This window comes from Muntiacus reevesi, chromosome 2 (assembly GCF_963930625.1).
Source record: "Muntiacus reevesi chromosome 2, mMunRee1.1, whole genome shotgun sequence".
In the NCBI taxonomy this organism is placed as follows: Eukaryota; Metazoa; Chordata; class Mammalia; order Artiodactyla; family Cervidae; genus Muntiacus; species Muntiacus reevesi.
Window position 1 is genome coordinate 56349156 of NC_089250.1, and position 24471 is coordinate 56373626.

The 24471-nt window shown below is 45.8% G+C and overlaps 1 protein-coding gene across 2 annotated transcripts in view; it reads right to left on the bottom strand.

Moving 5' to 3' along the window:
* Positions 1–10775: 10775 nt before the first annotated feature.
* VAPB (VAMP associated protein B and C) overlaps positions 10776–24471 on the bottom strand; it is a 46921-nt gene continuing 33225 nt past the window's right edge. Inside the window, exons 3-6 of one of the 2 annotated variants that reach the window (XM_065921709.1) lie at positions 20351–20454; positions 16762–16842; positions 14741–14917; positions 10776–12313 (exon numbers count right to left, since the gene is read on the bottom strand). In XM_065921709.1, coding sequence (XP_065777781.1) covers positions 12155–12313; positions 14741–14917; positions 16762–16842; positions 20351–20454 — 521 coding nt within the window. In that variant the 3' untranslated portion in view covers positions 10776–12154. The remainder of the gene's footprint in view (positions 12314–14740; positions 14918–16761; positions 16843–20350; positions 20455–24471) is intronic. The other variant, XM_065921710.1, reaches the window with a different exon arrangement.

The window sequence follows — 24471 nt, forward strand, 5'->3', positions numbered from 1 at the left end:
TAGGGCTGAAAACTGGAGAACCATTTGCAAGTCTATAAAAGGAGTTTTGTCCTTAACCCCTCTAACAACCAGCAGTTTAATCAGAGTATCTTTGGACGTGGAAACCATTTAGGGCAAGGACAAGGTGTAAGCTAAAAATGAAGTAAAGACAATTCTGCACATGAAAGAGTGAAGCTGTACATTCTCTTCCTTGTTAAGGGATGATGGCCAGACTTATGCTGCCAGGCAGCATAAGATTCCTCTTTAGAGAAATGAGCCCCAGATAAACCAACTACAGGTACTGACAGCTAGAAATTCCTCAACGAGGTATCTGTTAGGTCCCTAAGGAGTTAGCTTTCATTGAATCCCACTGTTCAACAAATCCCACCTTCACCCATGCACCTTCCCATCAGCTTTTTAGTGCTTCACTAAAAATACCTGCTTCTCTGGTGGCTCAGTGGTAACAAATCAGTTCAGGAGACACAGGTTTGATCCCTTGGTAGGGAAGATCCACTGAAGAAGGAAACGACAACCCACTCCAGTATTCTTGCCTGGGAAATCCCATGGACAGAGGAGTCTGGTGGGCTACAGTCCATGGGGTCACGAAAGAGTCGGACATGACTTAGCAACTAAACAACAACAAATGGATACCTGAGGATGGTCAGGGATCACCAGGCATTTGAGAAAACCTCCAAAATGGTACAGACACAAACCTAGTCCAAAGCAAGTAGTAGGTAGTAGATAATGCAGGGGATAGACCCACAACAAAAACTATACTTCCCTCAGTGAAAAGAATGTTAACCTTTTAAAGACCACCACCATTTTTTTAGTCTCTCTTATAGAACAACAAAACAGAAGCTTATGGAACAACAACAAAAGAACTATAATATCCTCAATGAAAAGAAACCAGCATATATATCTAGCAACAGCAGCTGGCCATAAACAAATAAGAATAACTGGAAAAGAAAGAAGTCTTGAAAATGATAAATACATTAACAGAAAAAAAATCAGAAGAAAGTTGGAGATTGAAGAATTTCTCCAGAAATAGAAAAAGGATCAGACATTAAAATGGCCTCTGACTTCTTATGGGCAACACTGGAAACTGGTAATCAGTGAACAGTGCTTCAAAATCCTCTAAATGATTTCCAGCCTTGATTACTATACCCACTCCAACTATCGACCAAGTAGGAGGGCAGAATGGAACACTTCCAGAAATGTGAAATTCTCAGAAAAATGATCTCACCCTTACTTCTTCATTAGAGATCTGCTAAAGGATACATCCTACCACATTCTTCAGCAGGTAGTAAAACAAGAAGGAGAAAGTAAGAGACCCAGAAAACAAGAAATCCAACCCAGGAGAGAACAAAGGAAGCTCCCGATATAAAAGGGAGGAATGGGCCCTCCTGGGATGAGAGCTGGGCAGCAGGCCTAGAGAGACCAAAGTCTGTCTAATCAAAGCCATGGTTTTACCGGTAGTCATGTACAGATGTGAGAGTTGAACCATAAAGAAGGCTGAGCACCAAAGAATCGATGCTTTCGAATTGTGTTACTGGAGGAAACTCTTGAGAATCCCTTGGACTGCAAGGAGATCAAACTAGTCAATCCTAAAGGAAATCAACCCTGAACATTCACTGGAAGGACTGATGCTGAAGCTTGAAGCTCCAATACTTCGGCCACCTGACTCGAAGAGCTGACTCATTAGAAAAGACCCTAATGCTGGGAAAGATTGAGGGCAAGAGGAGAAGGGGGCAACAGAGGATAAGATGGTTAGATGGCATCATTAACACAATGGACATGAGTTTGAGCACACTCTGGGGGATAGTGAAGGACAGGGGAGCCTGGTATGCTGCAGTCCATGGGGTCACAGAGAGTAGGACAAAACTTAGCGACTGAACAACAACAACCATGCATAAAGATACCTGCACAACCAGAAATGATGACATGACCCGCAGAGAGGGACGAGAGAGGAGACCGTGCTGCAGACAGAGGTGCGGAGAAAGGTTATTGGAGCTAAACCCTTCTCTTCCTTAGAAGGAAATCAAGAAATAGCATCTAGACGTGAAAAGTCAAGAAAAAAAAGTAGCACACACACACTCTTCAGAAATATAGAGGTTAATTACCAGAAGAAATTAGTGCTAAAAACAGCTGCCTCTAGGCAGTGGAAGCCAGGAGTGATGAGGGTCTGCTGGTTTTCATTATGAGCCTGTTAGAACTATTTGGCTGTTAATACTATTAAATGAAATGCTTGGGTTAAAAAACAAAATTAAAAATACCACAAGGCCAAATCCAATGACAGAACCTAGAATGTCCCTTCAAATTGCTTTTAATCCAATAAAGGGGCAGAGAACTGGGGGCAGGGGTGGTGGGGTTGGGAAGGTGCCTTCGAGCCGGCAGTCTCAAGCCAGTGTCTGTAAATCTCGCTTGTCCTCAACGTCTGAGACTTAGGGGAATTACTGAGGGTATGATGGGGCCACAGGCTTCCCAGATGGCACTGGTGGTAAAGAACCCGCCTGCCAGTGCAGGAGACCTAAGAGACGCAGTTTGATCCCTGGGTCAGGAAGATCCCCTGGAGGAGGGCGTGGCAACCAACTCCAGTATTTTTGCCTAGAAAATCCTCTGGACAGAGGAGCCGGGTAGGCTAGTCCCCAGGGCTGCAAAGAATCAGACATGACCAAACAACTTCGCACATACATGACGGGACCACAGGGACTGGATGGCTCTCCTTTGATGACTCCATCATTCCTAGTGGAGTTTGGAGTCACGTTAGAACTGGCAACCTGACTACAAACCGGGGCTTAAAATACGACGGTGGGCCTTGGCTTGATTTTAAAGAGTCCTGCCCTCCACACACATTTTCCTAACATTTTTGAAGTAGCATAAAGGTATGTTTTCCCAGAAGTCCATAACACTCATTTTTTGTTTCTCCAAAGATTTGCTATTGCTTGGCTTCTTTGACATGACCTTAGTGGTCAAATATTGCTAAGAAAACAGAAGTTCTACTTGGAAAAAAAAAGGAATTCAAGACTCCGAGTACAATTTCCGAGGGCATTCTGCGTCTGATGCAGCGTGTCACCCCCATTTAGGACCCAGCAGGTTCTTAGGGAGCAGATTTGTCTTCTAATGCACTGACGAAAGATAATGGCAAATTGGTGTGGTTACTTCTTCAGTATAGCAGCTTTTCCTGTTTAAAAAGGCCTCACCTTGAGATTGTCCTACTGAGGTGAAGTAACTCAGACAGAGGAGAAATATGACATCCCTTATAGGTGGAATCTCAAAAGAAATGATACCAATAAACTTGTTTACAAAACAGAAAGAGACTCACAGACTTAGAGAAGGAAATTATAGTTGCCAGTGGGGAAGGGATGGTTAGGGAATTTGGGATGGACATGTGTGTATACACTGCTATATTTGAAATGGATAACCAACAAGGACCTACTGTATAGCACAGGAAACTCTGCTCCATGTTATGTGACAGGCTGGATGGGAACGGAGTTGAGGGGAGAATGGATAGACGTATATGTATGCCTGAGTTGCTTTGCTATGCACCTGAAACGACCACAACATTGTTAATTGGCTACACTCCAATACAAAGTAAAAAGCTTAAAAAAAAAAAAAAGCTTCTATTTCACAGCTGGGATTTTAACCCTGTACAGATTACCACCATTTTCAGTACCTTTTATAGGAGGAAGGTTCCCCATGGACTAGGAGGCTGAAACACATCCTCTTTAGGACGCCATCGTTTTGAAAGGACCCCAGGAATGTGATGTGTGATGTTCGGACCAGTGCGGTAGTGAGGCTGCTGATTCAGGTCAACAGTCCGGGCTCAGTTTGTTGGCCACACAGGGTGATTTCCTCTCCCACCCAGTCCACATCTGTACTCTTTGCGGCAAGTGATTTTCCTGTTAGTGAAATCACATGGATTCCTATTTACACATTCATACATGTGTCCGCAGCATCTTCGTTTTTGTCATTCTTCTTCAGTTTTGTCATCAGCCCCTTGTGTGGGGTGCCTTTCAATGTCACTGCTGATCTTTTACCCCATGAAAAGCTGCTCAACCTCACACACAGAAATCCCAAACTAAAACTGGGAAACCAAGCGCATGTTTCCGATGAGCAAAGATCAAAAAGGTGGGCGAGGCAGGATGCTGGTGAAGGAACAGGAGGAAAGGAGGCAATTCTGGGGCCACATGCTACCACATCCTCTGTAAGATGTGGAGTCACGGGGTCAAATTTTACATGCAGGCGCCCTTTCCCATGGGGCTTCCCAAGTGGCACAGCGGTAAAAGAATCTGCCTGCCAATGCAGGAGATGCTAGAGATGCGGGTTCTATCCCTGGGTCAGGAAGATTCCCTGGAGGAGGAAATGGCAACCTACTCGAATATTCTTACCTGGAGAATCCCATGGACAGAGGAGCCTGGCAGGCTACAGTCCGTGGGGTCGCAGAGCCGGATAAGACTAAGTGACTGTGTACGCACACACGCCCTTCCCCAAGTTTCTTTTAGGAACTCTCTCCTGATATTCCAGCTCACTTACAGGGGCATTTGCTGCATCTGTCTTTGCAGCAGTGAGACTAGAAATGACTTAGGTGCACCTCTCAGAGGGCTGGTGAGAAAAATCATTCAGGGGAGACCCACGGAGCCATTCAGATGTGTGTGGCCACGAAATGATCTCTAAGATGTACTATAAAGTCAACAAACGCGCTCAGGACAGGGAGGGGAGTGTGTGCTGCTGCTTGTGTGTAAGAAAACACAAGGGCTCTGCACACACAGGAGAACAGGGAACAGGGACAGCTGAACAGGAAATGGGGTGTGGGGAGCCTGTGGAGAAGGGAAGCGGGTTTCAGACTGGAGGACACTGAAGAGGAGCTGTCTACCCTTCGCTCTTGCATGAAGCCTTACCGTTTGCATGTGTAACTTCCTCCAAAGAGGTTAAAATGTTCTCATTAATGTTTTAACATGAAAACACTGGAAGATGGAGACGATCAGCCACGGCTTAAAAGACCAACGCCACCCCAGTGTGCAGGCTTGGAGGAAGTTTACACCACTGAGTAATCAGTAAGTCAACAACAAACACCTCCCCTGACAGGAAAACACAGGGATGCAGGCCTGGTCCCCATGCTGAAGCTCTCTGGGCAAAAGTTTCCTCATCACTAAAATGAGGAGGTTGACCTAAGTCGTTCATAAGGCTGTTTTTGGGCACAAAATATCTGATTGTTCATTTAAACCAATTTTGTGCTCCCAAGGAACAGTAAGAGAGCTAGTGATGGGCTCTAGTATCCGGTCTAAAGCATGGCTAAATGCTCTTAGGCCATCCATTCAAAATAATTTTACACTGAAGCATCCTTCAAACACATTCAGAGCACAGAATTTATTGATCATAACACGGAGACGGCTAGTATGGAAAGTTCATGCCTCGGCAGGGCAGGTTTCATCAGGCCGACGTGGAACATGTGAGAACATGCTGGGAACGGCTCCTTTGATCTGGACACTGCGGAAACCCACCCCCTTCCCTCTGGGAGGTGGAAAATCAGCCATAAAACCATGAATTTATTACATATCAGATAACCAACACGTACCATGGTAAAGAGTCCTCTCCTATACCAACTTTTTAAATGCATACCATGTCAAAACAGGTCATACAACTTAAAAAACATCAAAGAAAAATGATGGAAATGAAAGCATTCTAAGACATCTCAGAATACTCAATTCCCAAAATGTTAACATATATTGAAGTCAGGATAAAAACCCTCATCACAAACTGCAGAGATCTTTTTTCATGACAGGGAGTGAGATATAAACCATGGAAAGAACAGCGTGTGTTACTGAAACTACTTCTTCTCTCAAAAAGGAGAGAGGAGGTGAAAGGAACATTTAAATAAAAATAGATCATTTTGAGTTTCTTATAAGAAGTTCCAAATGGCAGCAGCTTATAAATTGTGTTTTTTAAAAAAGGAAATGCTAGTACGAGAAATGAGAACCAAATGCATTTTGCGTTTTTCTCTCTACGTAGAAGAGTGAGTCAGTTCACTGAGGCTGCTTACGAATGAAAAACACAAAAACACCATCATTCCTGTTGAGTAATTTCTCAGCATCTCATTCAGGATCTGACACTGAGAAGGTAAACTGACCGATGTTTGCTGAATGAGGGGGTGGTGAAGAGCAAGCGGCAGTTCTTGTGCACATGCTATCAGTAAGACAGACAATAAACTCTGACCTTTGAATCCAAAGAAAATTATCAATGGAAAAAAAGATATTTTTAAATGAATGCTGCACTAGAGGCTCACAGACGAATTTAGTTTACTTCTAAAATACAAAGGAAAGATGGCAATGCAGGCACCCAGTTCACAAAAAGAATCAGACCTTTCTGTATTACGTTGAAAAATGTTCAGTCAATGTGGGAAACACGAACGCTAATTTATTATCTTAAATCACAGAAACTATGCATTCTTGTTAGCACTAAGCCTTAATGAAATCGCGTTAAGATATCTGATTTGTCTCCCTTAGTCGGCAGTTGCTGAAGGGAAATTAACAAATAATGTAACCTTTTCAGTTCTGGCCAGACTTGTTAGACATCAGTGAAACAAAACCCTCTGGGGCTGCAGCCACACCTGCGGAAGCCAAGCTCTCTAGGCTCAGGACGCAGAGGTGGGCAGGACAGGAAGCCAGCACCTGTCCTGCCCCCACACCCCTGAGCCCGAGGATTAAACACACATCACCCTGCGGTATAATAGAATAACTGTAATAGGGCATTGTCACAGGATCAGTGTTTTCTGGTTTAAAAATAAACATCAGTATTTATTCAGCAGCAGCAGACTATTCATATTACCCCACCATACTGTTTTATTCAACTGACGTCTTTTAATCAAAGCAATCCATATCATGGCAACATTCCCAGGTATCATAATTGCAAGTATTTATGGCAAGTTAGATGATAATAGCTTTATTTCTGTTGCGAGTTCTTTCTTTCTTCCCTACTGATTGGGTGCAGACGTTTTCTAATGAGTTATTTCCATTAAGAAGAACACCTAAAATCATTATATTCATTGAGACAACTGCTCACCCATCTCTACCAGCTTCACTTTTAACTATTACAACTCTTTGTGTGTGTTCATGTCTTCTAAGTTTTTCAAAATACCTCTGTAATGACGATAAAAGTGAGATCTTTGCTTTTCACGGTGGGGTTACAGTGGACAGAGGGAGGTTGGGTCTGTCGACTTGGGGGTGGGGGACCTTGTGCACCCTAACTGACGTTCCTGGAGGCCGAGTCTTGTGTGCGCCAGGTATGCGGCTGATGAGATTCAGACTCAGGAGGAAGTGGGTTAGTGAATTTATCTCGCTGGGGATGCATTTCCACAGCCTCCCCGGCCTGCCCGTCAGCTGATGTGCTTTAGTGGGGTCTGCTGTGGCGGCCCCCTTCGGTGATTTCCCGGAGGGGTCTGGGACCAGCAGCTATGTTGCTGTAATCCCCAGCAGGCCCCTTCTGTGATGCCGGTTTTTAATGCTGGTTTTTGCTTCACGTTTCACTTACAAGTTATGTAAAGCCTCCACGGAAAGCCTCATCATCACCTTGTGAGACAGACTAGTCATTTTCTTTCTCAAGCCCCCAAATTCATTCCCCAGGAGCATCACGCAGCGATCTTCAGGCAATAAGAAAATGGAAAATGCACCTTTCTTCACTGTCTGAAGTGTGTTTAGTTTCCAAAAGAAAAATAAAGAAGTATCGGAATGAGAGTCCTGACTCTTGTCTACTTTATATGTAAAACCAACCACAGAAGGGATGAAGGCAAACACAGACAAGGTGCATGAAGGGCCCGTGGTGCCGGGGTGGGCCCCCACTAATTCACCGAGGCCTTTCTCACTGCCCCTCTGAGGGGTTTTTGCAGCTGAAACAGCGTCTTAGAGATTTAGGCCCTCGCAGGAGGCTTCCGAGACTGACTTCGTTCCAAACTAGAGGTTCTAGGAAGTTGCCCCGTTTAAACTCCTGGAGGCTTCATTTCCTCTTGTGCAAAACAGAACCCTCGCTCTCCGACATATCACAGTTGTCATGAGGATTGAGTCAGTGAGGGAGCATAGAGGAAATGCTCTGCATGGGGTGGGGAGGGTGTCCTAACAACAGCAACTTTCCCTGCAAGGCTACTATCAGAGAAGCTCTGAAGAAGGCTTTTAAAAAACAAGAGTTTTCTCCAAATCCAACCTGGCCGGGAACTCTGAGGGACCCCACTTCTCATGGGGCACAGGGGGTCCTGAGTGCCTTTTCTGGTCTTGTGGGACCTGCTCGCCGAGCTGGAGTCGTCCGTCTAACAGTGTGGTGGACCTTCTGAACACAACCCCACTCCTGCTCACATCTCAGCACCAGTGATTGTCACCCAAGGTTCACTGCACCAGGTCTCCAACAGAGAGGAAACTCTGGTGAGTTAATGTAATCTTCAGGGCTCCTCCTGCTCCAGCCCCACAGCCTCAACAGGAAGGGGCCATGAGACAAGCCATTCCTGCCCCAGGGCCCCAGCAAGACGCATGTCAGTGTATGCCATCACCAACGGGGTGCAGTGGCCTCTCCACCTGCCAATGTTGATGTTACTCAAGTGTTCAAGGTGACTTTCAAGTCCACATCCACCTCTCTCGGTAATTTTTTTATCAACTATTTCACAAACAAACCATAAACAAAAACTTGTAAATGAGCCAGTTCTTTATAGAGAAGGAACTGAAAATGATAAACGGCATTCTATATTGGCGTGGATTCTGTTTGCAAATATATTTTCGTGTGCAAAAAAAATAGACACCATTTGAAAAATGTTAAGCTACTTACATATGGTATATATGCTACGCACACACAGCTTGTTTGCAAATTAATTTGAAAGGCTATTTAGCTGTGAGCTATCGCTGCATTCAGTTATATCTGACTCAACACAGCCTGCAAGTCCAGTAGCGATACTTTCCAATAGCAATTCTTTTCCTGGGATTTGTTTGAAAGCGTTTAGGTTTTCACGGATCACTGGAGGTTCTTCATTTTTTCCCCCTTCTGTGTTATGTAGGTATAAGCCGTCTCTCTAGGCATAAACTGTCCACTGGTAAAAATCAATTTTGATTTTATCAGTATTTATTACCGCTGGTGCCAGCAGTTTAGAAGACTAGAGAGAAGGAAAACATGCAAACCAGGAGAAGAAAAAAAAAATTAAAGCCAGGTCCTCATGCCTACAAATAACACAGCCTGCTGGTCTTTAAGAGGTATTCCGTATGGTGCCAAGGGAGCCTAAATTATCAATTATCAGTCAATAAAAATCTATAGGACTCTTACTGCTTGCAATCTCTTTTGTATCTGTGAGCTCGGGGGCGGATATTTCTAAACCAGGGAGGGCACTGTCCTCACAGGTGCTATAAGCAGTAACTAGGGCTGCAGGCACGGGAGCAGCCCGGCTGTGCCCGCCCAGCCTCCCTTCCCAGCGGACACTCTAACCTAGCTAGTTCCGAGCCAGTTTATTCCAATGACTTGACTCTCACCAGCTCAGGACAGAATAGTCTACAGGCAGGACCACACATCCATCTACCTGCCTCACTCTCAATTTCCAGAAAAGTCACCCCAAATCTGCACACTCTTCCAGGTTCAAGATCTTGAGTGTCCCTGGCTCTTAAAATAATGAACCAGAGCAGTACCTGCTCCACACATGTTCTCCTCTCCTGACATGCTCTTCCCTGACCAGGGTCACTGACGTGAGGTCTGGTCTTCCCATCACTACCCTTCTCTCCCTGGTGGGGGTTCCCTTCTTCCACTCAATCAGAAAGTTCAACAAACAGGTGTTCACCAAGTCCTAACCCCTAAAATGCAAATAGGTTTAATCAGATGATTAGTTAGAAGAGACAACCTTGGATTTTAAATTTTGATTTTTAGCTACACACAAATAGCCCACATCCTCTGAGATGTGGATTTCCTTTTTCTAGATGTACACAAAATACTAAGTCATTTTTAAACACCTGAAACACAGGCATCCCGGGCACTCTTTTTGAAAACGTGTCACTTGATACAGGCACCAGCAAATTTGTCTCATGGGCCATATCCCAGCAGCTGTTCTTGTGAATAAAGTTTTATTGGCATACACAGCAACCTCCTTGAAGGAAGTCTTCCGACTCCTGCTCTAAGAAAATGGGGCTGCTCTACACCCACAGGCACTATCTGTGCGTGCTCAGTCACATCCAGCTCTCTGCGACCCCATGGACGGCAGCCCGCCAGGCTCCTCTGTCCATGAGATTCCCCAGGCAAGAAACTGGAGTGGGAAGCCATTTCCTCCTTCCGAGGGATCTCCCCGACCCAAGGATCGAACCCGCGTCTCTGGGAGCTCCTGCATTGGCAGGCAGGTTCTTTACCACTGAGACACCTGGGAAGGCCTCCTAATCACTGCCCTTTCAAGGCCAGGAGTTGTAGCAGATTAATCACATAAAGATTAACCTGCTGCAACTGCTGCACTGAACAGAAATGGCAGAATGCACACACTTCCCTGCTCATTCTTCTCACCCCTTTTCTTAGGTACATAGGTCCACACGGAATAGACACTGGAGACCAACTTATAACTGCTAGCCGGGCTTCCACAGCTTTATGCGATAGGTCTGTGGTTGGGAACTAGGTCTGTTCAAAGTTTACCAAGAGTGTTCCACATGTAAACATATGTATTTCTCATCCATAGGGTCTTTTTTCTTTTTTGATAGGGGTCATTTTTCAATCAACCTTCCAATGACAAAATAATAATGATAAAAATAGTAAGTACCCCCACCCACTCGGCAAAAGAGACAAAATGACAAAAGATCTCTTAATTTGGGGGCTTTATTTATTTTTTTTTCTTTTTAAGATGCTACATAGTCAAACAGAATTGGATTGGTCTTTTACGGCATAAAATTAATTCACAGTCAAGCTCTCCATCACTACTTGACGGTTCATCCACAGTCCCTCTTGAAGCCCCTCCAGCACCATCCACCACACCCCGGCCCCGCCGAGCTGGCTCCCTCTCCCCGGCCCCTCTGCTGCTTGCCTCTCTTGCCCTGACTCCAAGTCAGGGCTGCCTGGGAAGGTCAGGACCACACTGGGGCATGGGTGCTGAAGTGTGGGTGGTGGTGAGGAGCAGAGGAAGACACACAGCACAGGGACCAGCTACTCTTTCCCCTAGACAGTGACCTCGAGCTGACTGCTGCTACTGAGAGTCCTCTCCCCATGGTGGTTATCACTTATCTACACAGAAGACATTTCCTGGCAGTTCTTCTCCAACGTTCTCACGAGCACACCTCCGTGTGTGTGTGTGTGTGTGTGTGTGTGCGCGTGTGTGTGTGTGTCTGCACGCGTGTGTGCGTGCATGCACACGTGAGCACAGAGCCCTGAACCTTCGGCAGCAACGCCAGCTTCACTCCACGGTGTTAGGTAGCACAGGTGGGTTTTAGGCCACAGAATTAATTATAATCTTGTGACAGAAGACATGAGATGAAATACATTATATAAGTTAAATATGCATTAAACATCTCTGAATAATAATTCAATCTCACTACACGAACCAATAGTTATCTAGCTTGGTCCCTTGAAGAGAACAGCATTCAATGACTTTGACTTCCAGAGCGTCGGGTCAATCAGCAACACATACTCCCCACTGCTGATGAGCAAAGCCGATGCGGCCACAGCTCCGTTCCTGGTGCCTTCAGGCCCTGTGCACCAGTCCCCAGGAACTGATGGCCGGGGTGGGCATGGAGAGGCTGCCCGCAGCGAGTGAGCGGCGCGGGGAAGGACATCGACAGGGTGGGCTCCAGCTTCCCAGAGGCCAGCACCAACAGACAGGGAAGAGTGTCATGTTTGCAGAGAGGAATTCCAGCAACGTGGACCAAGGCTATGGATGCTTAAAATGACATTCACAACATGCCATTACCATTTAATCATGGTTTCCCTTGTCATTAATAAGGTTCACTCTTTGCCCCAATCATTTACTATGCGTTTTAAACTTTCTAAAAGATTGTTATATTATGTTCTATTCGTGTGTGTGTGTGCATGTGTGCGCATGGGTGCACACAAACAGGGAGGGGTAATTTAAAGGCAAGACCTGTGAGATGTCATCATACATTAATTTCTCTTTACACATGGTTATGATAAATTTAAATCCCACACTATGGCGGACCCATCAATCCAATCCCCGTCTCGCATGCTGCCTCTACAAGGCGATCTTCCCTATGATCACGCCAACGATGAAGAAGAGGACGACGAGCGCCAGCAGCCGGGTGCTCAGGCCCTCCTCCTTCCCAGCCGTGGCTGATGCGGGAGTGGGGCTGTTGCTCTGCACTGTCTTCCTCATCCGAAGTCCGTCTTCCTCCTAGGGGGACAAACACATGTTTCAAAGACAGTCCAAGCCACCAGCACCAGCGGAAGGCAGCTGTACAGCTTAGCAGAGGTTTGGCAGGGGGTGGGGGGGTGGTGGGAGAGGTGGGCAGGGTGTTATGCCCAGACTCCATCACACGACATAGTCCCAACCTCCTCATTCTGCAAATGGGAGAAACAGCCTACAGAGAAGAGACTGGCTTGAGGTCCCTCTTCTTCCATGCATCCACCACAGTGCAGCTGGTCCCTTTGTCTAAGCAGGGCACTAATGTGGTTCTCTGTGATTTATAGAAAACAGTTCTTCAGAGAAAAGAATCCCAAGAAATGACCAAGCAGGGGACCTGGATGCTTTTAAAGGTAGAGCTCTGTCCATGGTTGGTACTTGGTGAGTTACATGGAGACTGCTGGACCAAAATGGGATGTCTGTAATATCAAAGTATAACTGAACCTGATACACACGTCTCAAATATTTTCTATTTGATGCACGGAATTCCTACCAAAGAAGAAACAATCTTTTTCATACACATGAAGATAACTTGGCTACGTTTTCCCCACCTACACAGACCTGTGAGAATCGACACTTTTCCTTTCTTCACAATCCCAAACAGGGACGCATCAAGGCCTTCCTATTCTAATTACCCTCAATCCATCCCTGACACCCTCCACAACAGCTGCACTTTCTTTTCTCCTCCTTCAGTTCGTTCACACTCATCAAGTATCTGACAGATCTGACAATAGACAGCCAGCCCCTTGAGCCCACCCCCCCCCCCAACACTCACAGCCACCACTGTGCGACTGGTTATCAGTATTTGTGGCTGTGTCTCCCCGGCTACCATGGGGCTTATCTTAGGGGCAGGGACCGCCCATGTCTGTATCCCACAGTGCTGGGCACATGGGAGGGTCTTAGGAAATATGTGGCCAAATCAAAGTATGAAACAACACAAAACATGAAATCATTGTCTGGCAAGATAAAGAATCTTCTAATGTCAAGACTGGTCTGATAATACTTTAAAGACACTTTGCTCATAGGGCATGGCCAATATTGCTGCATGCTGATAAATGACTGGTGCTATTCGATTAACTTCAAAAAAAAAATGGGCACAGCAAAATACAGCATTTATTTTATTGGGTTTATATAGAAGCTATTTCTACCTATTTATCACTTTAAGTGGCACAGAAGAGAAATACATTCAAGAAGAAGCTTTAGGCGTATCTTAGACTTTTAGCCACAAGTAGAGTGTCAGCTTCATAATTTACTCCATACTAACAGCAGTCACTGAAACAGGCAAATCATGATTACTGCAGAGAAAGATGAGGATGTCACTTCCTAAACTCCGCTGGCCCCCGTGTCTCCTACCTCATCAAAGTAAGAGAAGGAAGAGTCACCTGCAGAGAATTTATGGTGGGTACCTGACGCTGAGCAGTCAGAGAGTGACAGTCTATGGTGGCTGGGGACATGGTCAAGATGAAAAGAACAGATCGGCCTCAAGACTTAAGCTGCAACAAAAGATCCTACAATCAGATGTTCAGAAACACTCTCTTTAATATTGTGTATGAAAGACGTACTTTCAACACTGGAAGGGGCCTTAACAGGGTTTTGTAAACAGAGACCAGAAGCCGCTGTGATGGACAAAGATACACAGCGAGTCCAAGTTTGGCTGGTCATTTCCACACTACTGCAGGTCCCCAAAGCCAAGAGTAGCACACCTGCCTCGCTCCAGCACCAGTGCAACCTCACTCCCCAATGCCAGGGCCACCCTCTGAAGCCAGGGCCACTGGCTGGAGCCCCTGGTTCCCTATAATCTCCCCCATGGATGTGACAGCACCTCAGCTCCAGTTTCCTGACCAAGCTGACTGCAGAAAGAGACCCTACTGCCCCTGGTTCCCTGTAATCTCCCCCATGGATGTGACAGCATCCCAGCTCCAGTCTCCTAACCATACTGATAGAGGATGAGACCCTACTGCTGGACCTATTTAGGATACTCAAAAATCAGAATGATGATTGCCTTAAAACAGAATACAGGTCAGTCTTTACTCTCTTCAAAAAGATTCTCATCCAATGGGGAGGGAACAGGGGCTTGAAAATGTGAATTCAAGATAACCACTGTTTTTTTAAATTTCAATTTACACTAATGGATTTTTTGTTTATTTGTCTGTTGTCTTTTTATGAGGGGACAAGAGTTTAAATAGTTGAAAAACTACTGCTCAAGGGACACTGGTTCTTAGTTTGGGATGCACGTGGGCGTGTGTCCAAGGATTGTTTTGAGAACCTTAGGAAAGGTATAGAAACTTCAGCCTTGAGGAATAATGTGCAAATACAAGACAACTCCACAAATTCGGTGTTTCATCAACCTCCTCACCCAAGACCATAGTAGCAAAGCTCCCATTTCCTGGAGATGATCAGGAAACAAAATGCCATTACCTTGAACTGCTTGTTCTCCTCCCGCAGCCTCTGGACTTCACTCTGCAGCCTCTTACACTCTTCCATCACCTTCTTAACTTCAGTGTCATCCAAGGAGGAACTCAGAGCTTTAGACACCGTTGGTGTTTCTGTCTTTGATGCAGTTGTGGGTATAATTTTATTTATTTCTACATCATGCTGTTCAGAAATAAATGAAAGCCCAAGTGTCACCAACCACGTATTAAAGGACTTCTTCATGCAAAGCAAAGTAGTTCTCAGCAGACACCACCCAGGGTAGCTTTTCATCCACACTGTACAATGTCACATTTACTTTTAAAACAGATCACTTTATCATCTAGTATCTTCATAATCTAAAACTGGGCTCCAGAAATTATGGATGAGGGCAAATAATGAAGCCCGGCTGAGACTAACACTTCAAAGAAAGAGAAAAGGGACTGTGTGCACTGCACTATCAAATTCCTGCCATGAAAAATTAGCAGAGCGTAACTGTGCAAGCTCAGGAATTATCAGCCACAAATTACTGTCACTACAAAGATCTGAACATCCCCTAGACTGGCTGGGTGGGGGTAGAAGGCCAGAGGGGACGTGACCCAGAGGATGGCTTGTCTCCTGAACGTAGACAACTGCAGAGATGGGATGAAGGTGCAACAAACAGCGTCTACGGTATTTCAGCTTGGGGAGGCAATGTGTTCCTCACTTCCCCAGCCACAACTGCGCTGTGACCCCCTCTGGAGACCCACTGGGGATGAGTGAGTAAGTGGGGACAGGGGAGGCACGGAAGCCCTTGGGGGTGCCACGCAGCAAATGGAGAACAGCGAGCTCTACCCTTAGCCTCCCAGGGCAGAGCAGTGAGGCCCTGGCAGGCAAGACCTCAACACACAGAGCTAACCTTTGAGCGCACAGCTGGAGCCAGAATACAGTCCTCAACTATCCACAACTGACAGAATGTGCCGTGGGAAGAGGGAAGGGAAAAAAGGAAAGATGACCACCACTCATTCAAAGAAATGGGATAGTGGCGGTGGTCAATTAGCGAGCCAAAAAAAATGCTAAGTAGTTTTGACACAAAGCATCAGCATTCCTGGAAATCGTTATGGATAATGTTGAGAGCGTGAACATTTCTATTTCCCACCACCAGCTATTAACAACCAGGGTGGTTTAACATTCTGCATGGGTTTTAACCTGTGTTAACACAGTTTAAGGTTTTTGACTAGGGTGAAGGGAGGTCCATGCCAACCAGGCTCATGCTTTGGTTTCACATAGAGAAAAGTGAGCCGGCAGCTGGGAGGGAGTCACTCCTTATCCTCAGTGCTCAGGCAGCAAAAGGGGTGATTCTCAACGGGAACTGACACTGCCTCGGGAAGGGCATGCGGGGTGATATCCGGAGACGCTTCTAGTCGTCACGACCAGGGAAGCTACTGGGGTGAGGCCAAGGGTGCTGCAGCACACCCTGCAAAACACAGGCCAGCCCCACAGTGAAGGACTCCTGGCCCGAAAGTCAGCAGTGCTGAGGGTGAGAAATTCTCATCTACAAGCACATTTTGACTGAAGAGAATCTGGGGTTCAAGAGGTAGAGAGTTGGTGCTCAGGAGAAATGCAGTCAGGAAGCCTGCACAGTATTCTGTACAAGCCGAGCTGAGCGCTCACCACCGCCTGTCCCCATCAAGCACCAGGATAAATGGCAAATTCTTCTGTTTTTGTCTTTCCCACTGTTAAATATAACAGCAACCTAGAACTTTGCCCAAGTCACAAAAAAGCTCTTCGGAGTTTATGACATTTCATCAGTCAACAGGTTGTGCTTTTCAAAGGCAAAAAAAAAACGCTTCAAGGAGTTCTTTCTGTGAATCTTTCAAAGGCAGATTTCACAAAGGCCCACTTATTTGTTGACTTCAGCTCATTTTTCTCTTCATACATCAGAAGAAGGAAAATAATTTGCCAACTTAAATCTTGGTTTTTCAGGAGATGGTATGCAAATAAGTATCAGCTTGCAACATTCAATTATTGTTAACTATAAACATACTTACTGGTTTATCATTTTCTGCTGGCAATTCAAACACACATCTAAGTTTTGAATCCATAAGGTCTTCCGGTTTTGCCTCCTTCCACTAAAACAATTTAAATTCAATAATCAGAATATTATAAAGCTGCTAGAAGAATGATTTTCTTCCTATAACTGACAATTTCAGAAAAATACGCTTAATGAGAAAGCCCTGATGTACATCAAATAAAGAACTTAAGTCTGCTGAGATTTCAATATTTTTAACGTGACAAGATTAAATACACCAGCTCCCCTGAATATTGATTATTCTTCACCAGCCCCAGTCGTGCTGCCTGACTCCTCCACGTCCACCAGCGCTCCTTGTCACCAGGCTGTGAAAAGCACACAGGACAGAGAAGACAACCACTAGACCCAGAGGAGTCTTCTAGCCTGCATCTGGATGGCCTAAGGACATCTGGGTTCCCCTTAAGAAAATACAACTTACTTCACCGGGCGTGTCTATCTAAGCGGAAGCCCATACTACTTGGCGGTGATTTTAGAACACTGCTAACTACCAGCAGGGCACAGGAATGGGAAGGCCACTCTCTGTGACCCCTACTTTCTGGGCTGACCTCCACTCCCTCCCTCAGCCTGCTGGTAGGAACATGTTCCTGACTAAATCCATGTTCTGGGAGGAGGCACTCCTGGCTTACTGGCTCCTCGTTTTGGCAGAGGAGAACAGGAATCCCAGGTGTTCTGAGAATTATAGAGTAAACCTGTACAGCAAGAAGATGATACAGCAAAAGGAACGAATTCCCCCACCCTGACCCCAGAACCATGCAGGAGGCAGAGAGAGCAACAGGTACCATAAGTCAAAAACGGGAAATAATCTCTGTGTCAAGCAAAACAGGAACACCAAGTAAGCCATGGTGGGCACAGTCATGGAACAGCATGCCATTCAAGGGATACCGAAGAGTGTTTAACTACATGGGGAAAATTCACAGAATATAAATGAAGAAACGGCAAGCAGTATTTTAAGTCTGCTCCTCTGTATACACACACACACGTGCACGCACAGATACATGTGCCTGTGTGTGTATCATAAGAACTTCAGGCAAGGATCATCTCAGCGTGCTAAAAATCACAGAGTGAAAGACTGCTGGCAGGCAGGAAGTTCAGTGGTCTTCGAGGATCTGACTGCTCTGAGTATCACCGATCACCCATCCCTTAACCACAGGGGCAAACGTGCTCTGCACTGGACAGAGCTGGCAGTCACCACCCTAACCAAGTAATCAGACCTGGTGTCACCGAAGGAGGGGTATGATGCACACAGGACACTGCCTTGCAAAAAACCAAAAATACCGAACCTGAATTTAGTCATGAGGGAATAATTAGATAAATTCAGAATGTGGGACATTCTACAAGGCACCTGGTCTGGACTGTAAACAGGATGAGTGTGCACTAGTAGAAGAACAACGAAAGGTCATTTCTTAAACAACTGGAAAAGGCTAATATGGGTTTCTCTCTTAAAACACATTACTGAATTAATGTTAAGCCCCTTAGCCATGAGTGACAAGCTACTTAACAGGACAGAGCCTATGAAAGAGCCTGCCCTTGTTACAACGCACTCAGGGGTGGTGAAGTCTCATGAACAGTGCGTCTTACAGTCAGGGAACTCAGAAAAAAAGAAAGCTTATGACGGAAAAGCAGCGAGCGTGGCAACTGTTAAAAGGTGAATCTTAGCAAAGGTTAGAAGAGTGGGCACTACTGTTTTTTCAACTTTCAGTACATCAAAAATATGAAGAATAATATTTTAAAGTAAAGAAATAACAGGCTCTCACTAACAGTGGTTGGGTCTAGTATAAACAAACTATAGGTCACATAGCTTTATTTCTGCTTGTTTGTATATATCCCAGATTTCCAACAAAGTACACTTCATTTTTTAATTGTTATGAACAGTATCATGAAAGAAAGTAAAATTCACTTTTATTGTACTCTGAGGCCTGGCCTATAGCAGCACTCAGATAAGACAGCTGCCAGATACTCTGCCACGTGCTCTACACACAGCACATTTAATCCCACAGCAGCCCTGGGAACTAGGTTTTTTTCCCCATTTTACACACGACCAAACCGTCAAGAGAGTTAATGAAAACTGCCCAAGGCCACAATGTTAGTAAAAGGCAGAGTCAGCCTCACACCCAAGACACCCAAGGCCATGCTCTTTCACCAAGCCATGCAGCAAAGCCAAACAGAACAGATTCTTGGAGAGTCCAAGTTGTGCATTTGCCATACATTTTTTTGATCATACAAAGTAGCATGAAGAGACACACCATGTTCCAGGAAGTGAAAGTAGTGAATGTATCAGTAATTATTTCCGTGAGAAGGAATGTTAACACAAAGCCTAAGATCGCTAAGATCGCTGGTCTCTCTCAAACCTCAAATGTCTAGTTTACCCTTCATTTCCTGCCCAGGAGTTACATAAGCATGAAGGTGGTCAGCTATGCTTTTCTAAGACTGAGAGAAATGGCTGTGTGGTCACACAGGGGCCTGAAGGTAGGCTGTGCATGAAACAGTACTTCAAATAAAACTTCGAAAGAGAAAAAAAAATAACATAGTGAATCCTAGCTAACTCGAATTTGCTGGCATTCCTTGGACGACTCCAGTCTTTAAGTTTCAGCTGGTGATCTGGAAAGCTGTGAAAATGTTGAGGCAGTCCTGCCCTTCTTTTCCAAGCTGTGAGGACTAGACAGTCTGTCCTCCTTGGTGCTGTGGATATTAAGGGTCTATCAGTGTATCGCAACTCTCACTCACAGCACCAGGATGCCTGCTGATTCATTCACGTGTCCAAAAAGCTGGGGGTAGAACTATCATTATAATCATCTTCCAGAAAAATCAATACAGGGGACTGGAGGTGGGGCTCTGTCCCCATGGCTACCAAAATCCGTGGGCGCTCAAGTCCTTCATATAAGATGCTGCTGCTGCTGGCACTTCACATCCACAGAGCAGAACCCAGGGAAATGGGGGGTCAACTATAATGTATCAATTACTTATTTTACGAAAATGAAGTCAACTTATTTTTACCAAAATTAAAAGATGGAGTTGAACATGTATTTGGGGGGGGGGGGTAGAAAAACTGAAGGAATCTGGGCGGGGGGCAGGGATACAACAACAAAAAAACAAAGAATTGTACTTACTAGAACCAAGCAGGGGGAAAAAAGCCTAAAGGGTTGAAGGATATTTAGTATTCAACTCTCCCCCATCCCTCAAGAGTCTGGGGGATGGGGAAGAAGAGGCAGAAAGCGTTTTCTAGAGTAAAAACTGCCCTGTAGCAGTGGGGAAGGGGGTGAAGGGAGAGAACCCTCAGACCATTTAAGACACAACCCACCAGAACAAGGGGCTGCTGAAGGAAACCAAGTAGAAAAGTCAGAAGAGTGTTCTAAAAGTTACGTAAAATGTTAAAATCAAAGTTCTAGAAACCCATAAAGGCAGTCAAAGTACAAACCTCCTGAAAAGCACCATTCCCCTTTAAAAACAATTCTGACATATTTTGAAATGCATGCACCCACAATTCTGCACCTATTCATTTTTTTTTTTTTTTTAATTACTGGGGGAAAAAAAAAGCATTCAGTACTTACTACTGCTTCCATATCAGAAGTGTCAGTTGGAGCAAACATAGACTGAACCATAAACTTGTGTTTACTTTTCTCATTGGGATCATAATCGAAAGGCTGTAACATCACTGAGAAAGAAAATATTTCATTAGGAGGGTCAGAGCTTGGTTACCGGCAGCCATTTGTTACGTTAATACTTGCACTTTGGTGGTAAAGCAGTTCACCAGGATGCTCTTCTCTGAGCCTCATGAAGCCCCTGGTGAAGTGAGCAGTTTGAGATGAGCAGCCTCTTCCCCACCCTGTGGGTCTCAGACCTGAGGTCAGGGACATGAAGGGACTTGCCCGAGGTCAAACAGCAGGCAGTGGCAGAGCCAGGACCGGGGCTTAGGACCCAGGTCTTCAGACTCGCAGCCCCTGATCTGCCACCACGGCACACCTGACCAAACTCCTGCCACAGGCCTTCCATCCAGGTCAACCAGACACAGACACCTGTGCCTGTTCTGCTCAGGAAGGCACCCGCCAATGATCTCCTCAGGAACTAAGGACGGTCCACGACATCTGAGGAGCGGTTCAGGCTTCTCTCTGTGCTATTCTCCATGTCAAGACTGTCATGGTCACACTTCAAACACAATTTTGCCAAGGATGTTAGAGAATTCTCACAACCCGCACCCTCACAGCATGGAGAAGACCCCACCAGCTTTCAGAACCTTTCTCTCAAGAACCTATAACTCTCCCTTGCAGGCTCCCCGGACCGAGCACACCCACTGAAGGAGGGGCTGTCCTATTCTGGCCAGCCTCCCCAGGACCTACCACCCTACTCCGCTGAATGACAGCTGCTTTAAAACACGAGGTTTCCTACAAGGCTTTGAGAAACCACACATCTAGTTGAGCTCCCTGACACCTAACTTGTTCACACACAGGGAAAGCCTGCTGTAGCCCTGATGAGAGAAGAGCTCCCTGGGACTGAGAGTCCCCCTGGGGCCAGAAGCTGGGCTCTGCCCTTCAGCTTTACCATCACTTCAGTTAATCCTTCAGAGGCAGGGAGTGTTGCAGAAGGTATTCTGATGCTTACTTCCAGATGGAAAAACTGAAGCACAGAAAAGTTAGCTAACTTGCCCAAAACCATGACAGAGTGGTCTGACTGGAGGGCCAAAGTTCAGGGCCACAAGAGGGCTGGATCTCTGTCCGTCCCCACCAGCACCTCCTATGCTGGCCACTCACCAGTGTTCTCCTGCCTTTGAGCCCACTGAGAGCTTCCTGGGTCCTTGAAGCCTCACAGTCATCCACCCCTGCAGCAGACAACCGACCCTGCCCTAAGCCTGGTTTATAAAGGAACCCAGGACCCGACAAGGTGAGGGACCTGCTCAAGGCCACCACGCTGGTAAGCAGCAAAACATGCAGTTCAGCACCCCTTCTGGATCCACACTGGATACTGACACGAGGTGGGGTCACATCCCCAGATCCCCCATCACAGATCTCACGCGTGACGAGGAGGAGGAACGCAAACATCCCTTTCTGTCATGGAGGTGCACGGGTCCTTTCTCTCTCGGGGACAGAGAAAGTCTATCAATAAAATAAATATGTTCAATCTGAGGATCTGATATTCAAAGTGAAATCATCAGCAGAGAGAACACAAAGTCATTTAAAACAGGGACAGGGCCACTCCACTTGAAATTTTATTCTTACAGGAGTAAAGGCATGGCTCTATCCTGGAAAAGCGGTTGTTGCTGGTGGCCTGGGACCTGAAATGGAGACAAGTCTGCTGCTGGCATCGCTGAGCTAGCAGGAGCTCTCCTGGAGCACTGCTACACACTGGGGCTTGACAAATGGCCAGACTAGCAGGTCAACACCACAGACTTTTATTCTGAAAGCTGAATTTCCATTGCATTTTTTCCACCTCTAAGACTGCAGTAAGGAAGATGTATGTGATAAAGAAGCCACTGTCTTCACATGCACTGTGATCCTGCCTGGACAGGGAATGTCAGCTTTACTGGAGTTGGGTCACAGTCTTCCAACTACTATCCGATTAATGTTCATTTAAAAAAATTAAAGTGAATTAGGTTTTGAGAATTTCATCTCACCTGGCTGTGACAAAATCACACTCTAGTATTTTTCAGAATGGGAAAGAACTTAGTCTTAGACTGCACTTAGATTTCAGTAGGGCACAGGTCTAGCAGAAACACTGCCTTGTCCTTGAGGCTCTGCTTTCCCAGCTGTGAATGGCTTCTAGTCCTCCACTGTGGAGGCCTCTAAGGCTGAGCCAGGATTATCTGTAAAGATGCCCAGGAGATGAGAGCAATCAGAAGACACTGCTAATTCTCAGAGAAGTTGGCTCTTTAGCTTTAGTGACACTGGGTCACACACAAAGAACGGCTGCATCCAGAGACCCTAACACAACCCCACTGTTTTCTCCCACTCTTTTCCCCTTTCCTCCAGGAGCTGCAAGCCAGAAAGAAGGGCGTGTGGGTTGCAGGCCCATCCTACAGTAAACTGGCCCTTCCTTTTCATCTCTCCATCTCGCACCATGCTCCTGTCTCCAGTGCCTTCACAATGTCCCAAGAGAAAAAGGAAAACCACTTTTACTGGCACGTAGTATGGTGGTCCATACTACGTGCCCAGGAAGCTCTCAGTGGGCACCAAAGAAGGCATATTTTCCTTAGTTCTTCCACCAGTCTTCACAACGATCATAACGATGGCCACGTCTTCCTTTTCTAGATGAGAAGACAGGGCTTGGAAGGGCTAAACAGTCCTGCTGGGCCCCACGGCCAGTGTTAAGTGATGGACCAGTACTCCACACTGGTTCTGTGTCCACGGCACAAGTCCTCCAAGCATTACTCGCAGACACGAGACACCCCCACCCCACGTCAGGGGGTCCACCAAGTCAAAGCTGGTCCTGATGATACCAAGACATCACATGTCTTTTCCCCTGCACTGCCACCCCCAGTAACTAACGGTGGGCACAAAAGCAACCGTGGGTGAACCTGCTGCTGCCCGAGCGGATGGCAAGCAGTGCCACGCACGTGCAGTGTGGCATCTCTGCTGCCCTGGGAAAAGCACTGTGTAGCCATTCCGGGTTGTGAGCTAAACTGGATACTTTCTCATGGAACCACTGGCAGAAGAACCATGGTCATTCACACCTGGGTATATGGCAGATATTTTCCTAAAAATGAATGAAGTGAACCGGTCACCGTTAGGAAAACAACTTGTAGCTGTTGTCGGTGATAAAATCCAGGCTTTCAAAAAAACTTGGAATCCTGGGAAACCTCTCTCTGCTACCATGAGCTTCACAGTTTCCCCAGTGAGATCAGTAAGGAGAGTTAACAAATGTACGTTTTTGATACTAGGTAATGAAATATGGCGACAGCTGGAAGGTCTGTGTAACTCAGCTGGCATAATACTACCAAAGCCATCAAGTGCGAGTGAAACCAATGCACCTTGGTGAAACAAAGTTCAAATGGTTTATTGGCATGGTGTCAGAGTCTACACTGTACTGATGAACTTGAAGGAAAGTGTTGCTCGGCAAGTTCTGGCATAGTATCAAATAAGAATACCTACAATTACAATACATATCAGTGGTAAAGGTGGTTTTACTTTATATACATACTGTGACAGACCGAAATGCAAAAGCAACTGAGAGAATCCAGCCTGTCTTCTATCAGATCAGAAATTAAGGAAATTTGCAAAACGTATCAAATGATGCCATAATTTTTTGAAAAGTTATCTTTCACTAAAAATGTGTGAATTGTATTTATTAAAGTTGTTATGAAAGAATTAATACTTTTTAAATTTCTCAGTTTAATTTGCAATACGACAAATATTGATACAACCCACAAACCATTAGTCTTTAATTTATAAGCATATACAAAAGGGGCCCTGAGACCAGAAGGTCTGAGTACCATTATTCTACATCAGGGTGCCTCTCTGGCCCCTCCAGGAGGAAAATCATCTGGTTGCTAATTCAAGGGAAGGCACTGGTGGCTTCCTACAGTCCCCTCTTGGGAGAATGTGCCATTCAAGAGAGAAAGCAGTTCACACACACCAAGCTTCGAGCCCCGTGTGCACACCTGCACACACACCTGTCCCTGAAAGGAGGAGACTGGGGCACCCTGCGCTCGGCTAACCAAACCACCTTGCTGCAGCGTGCT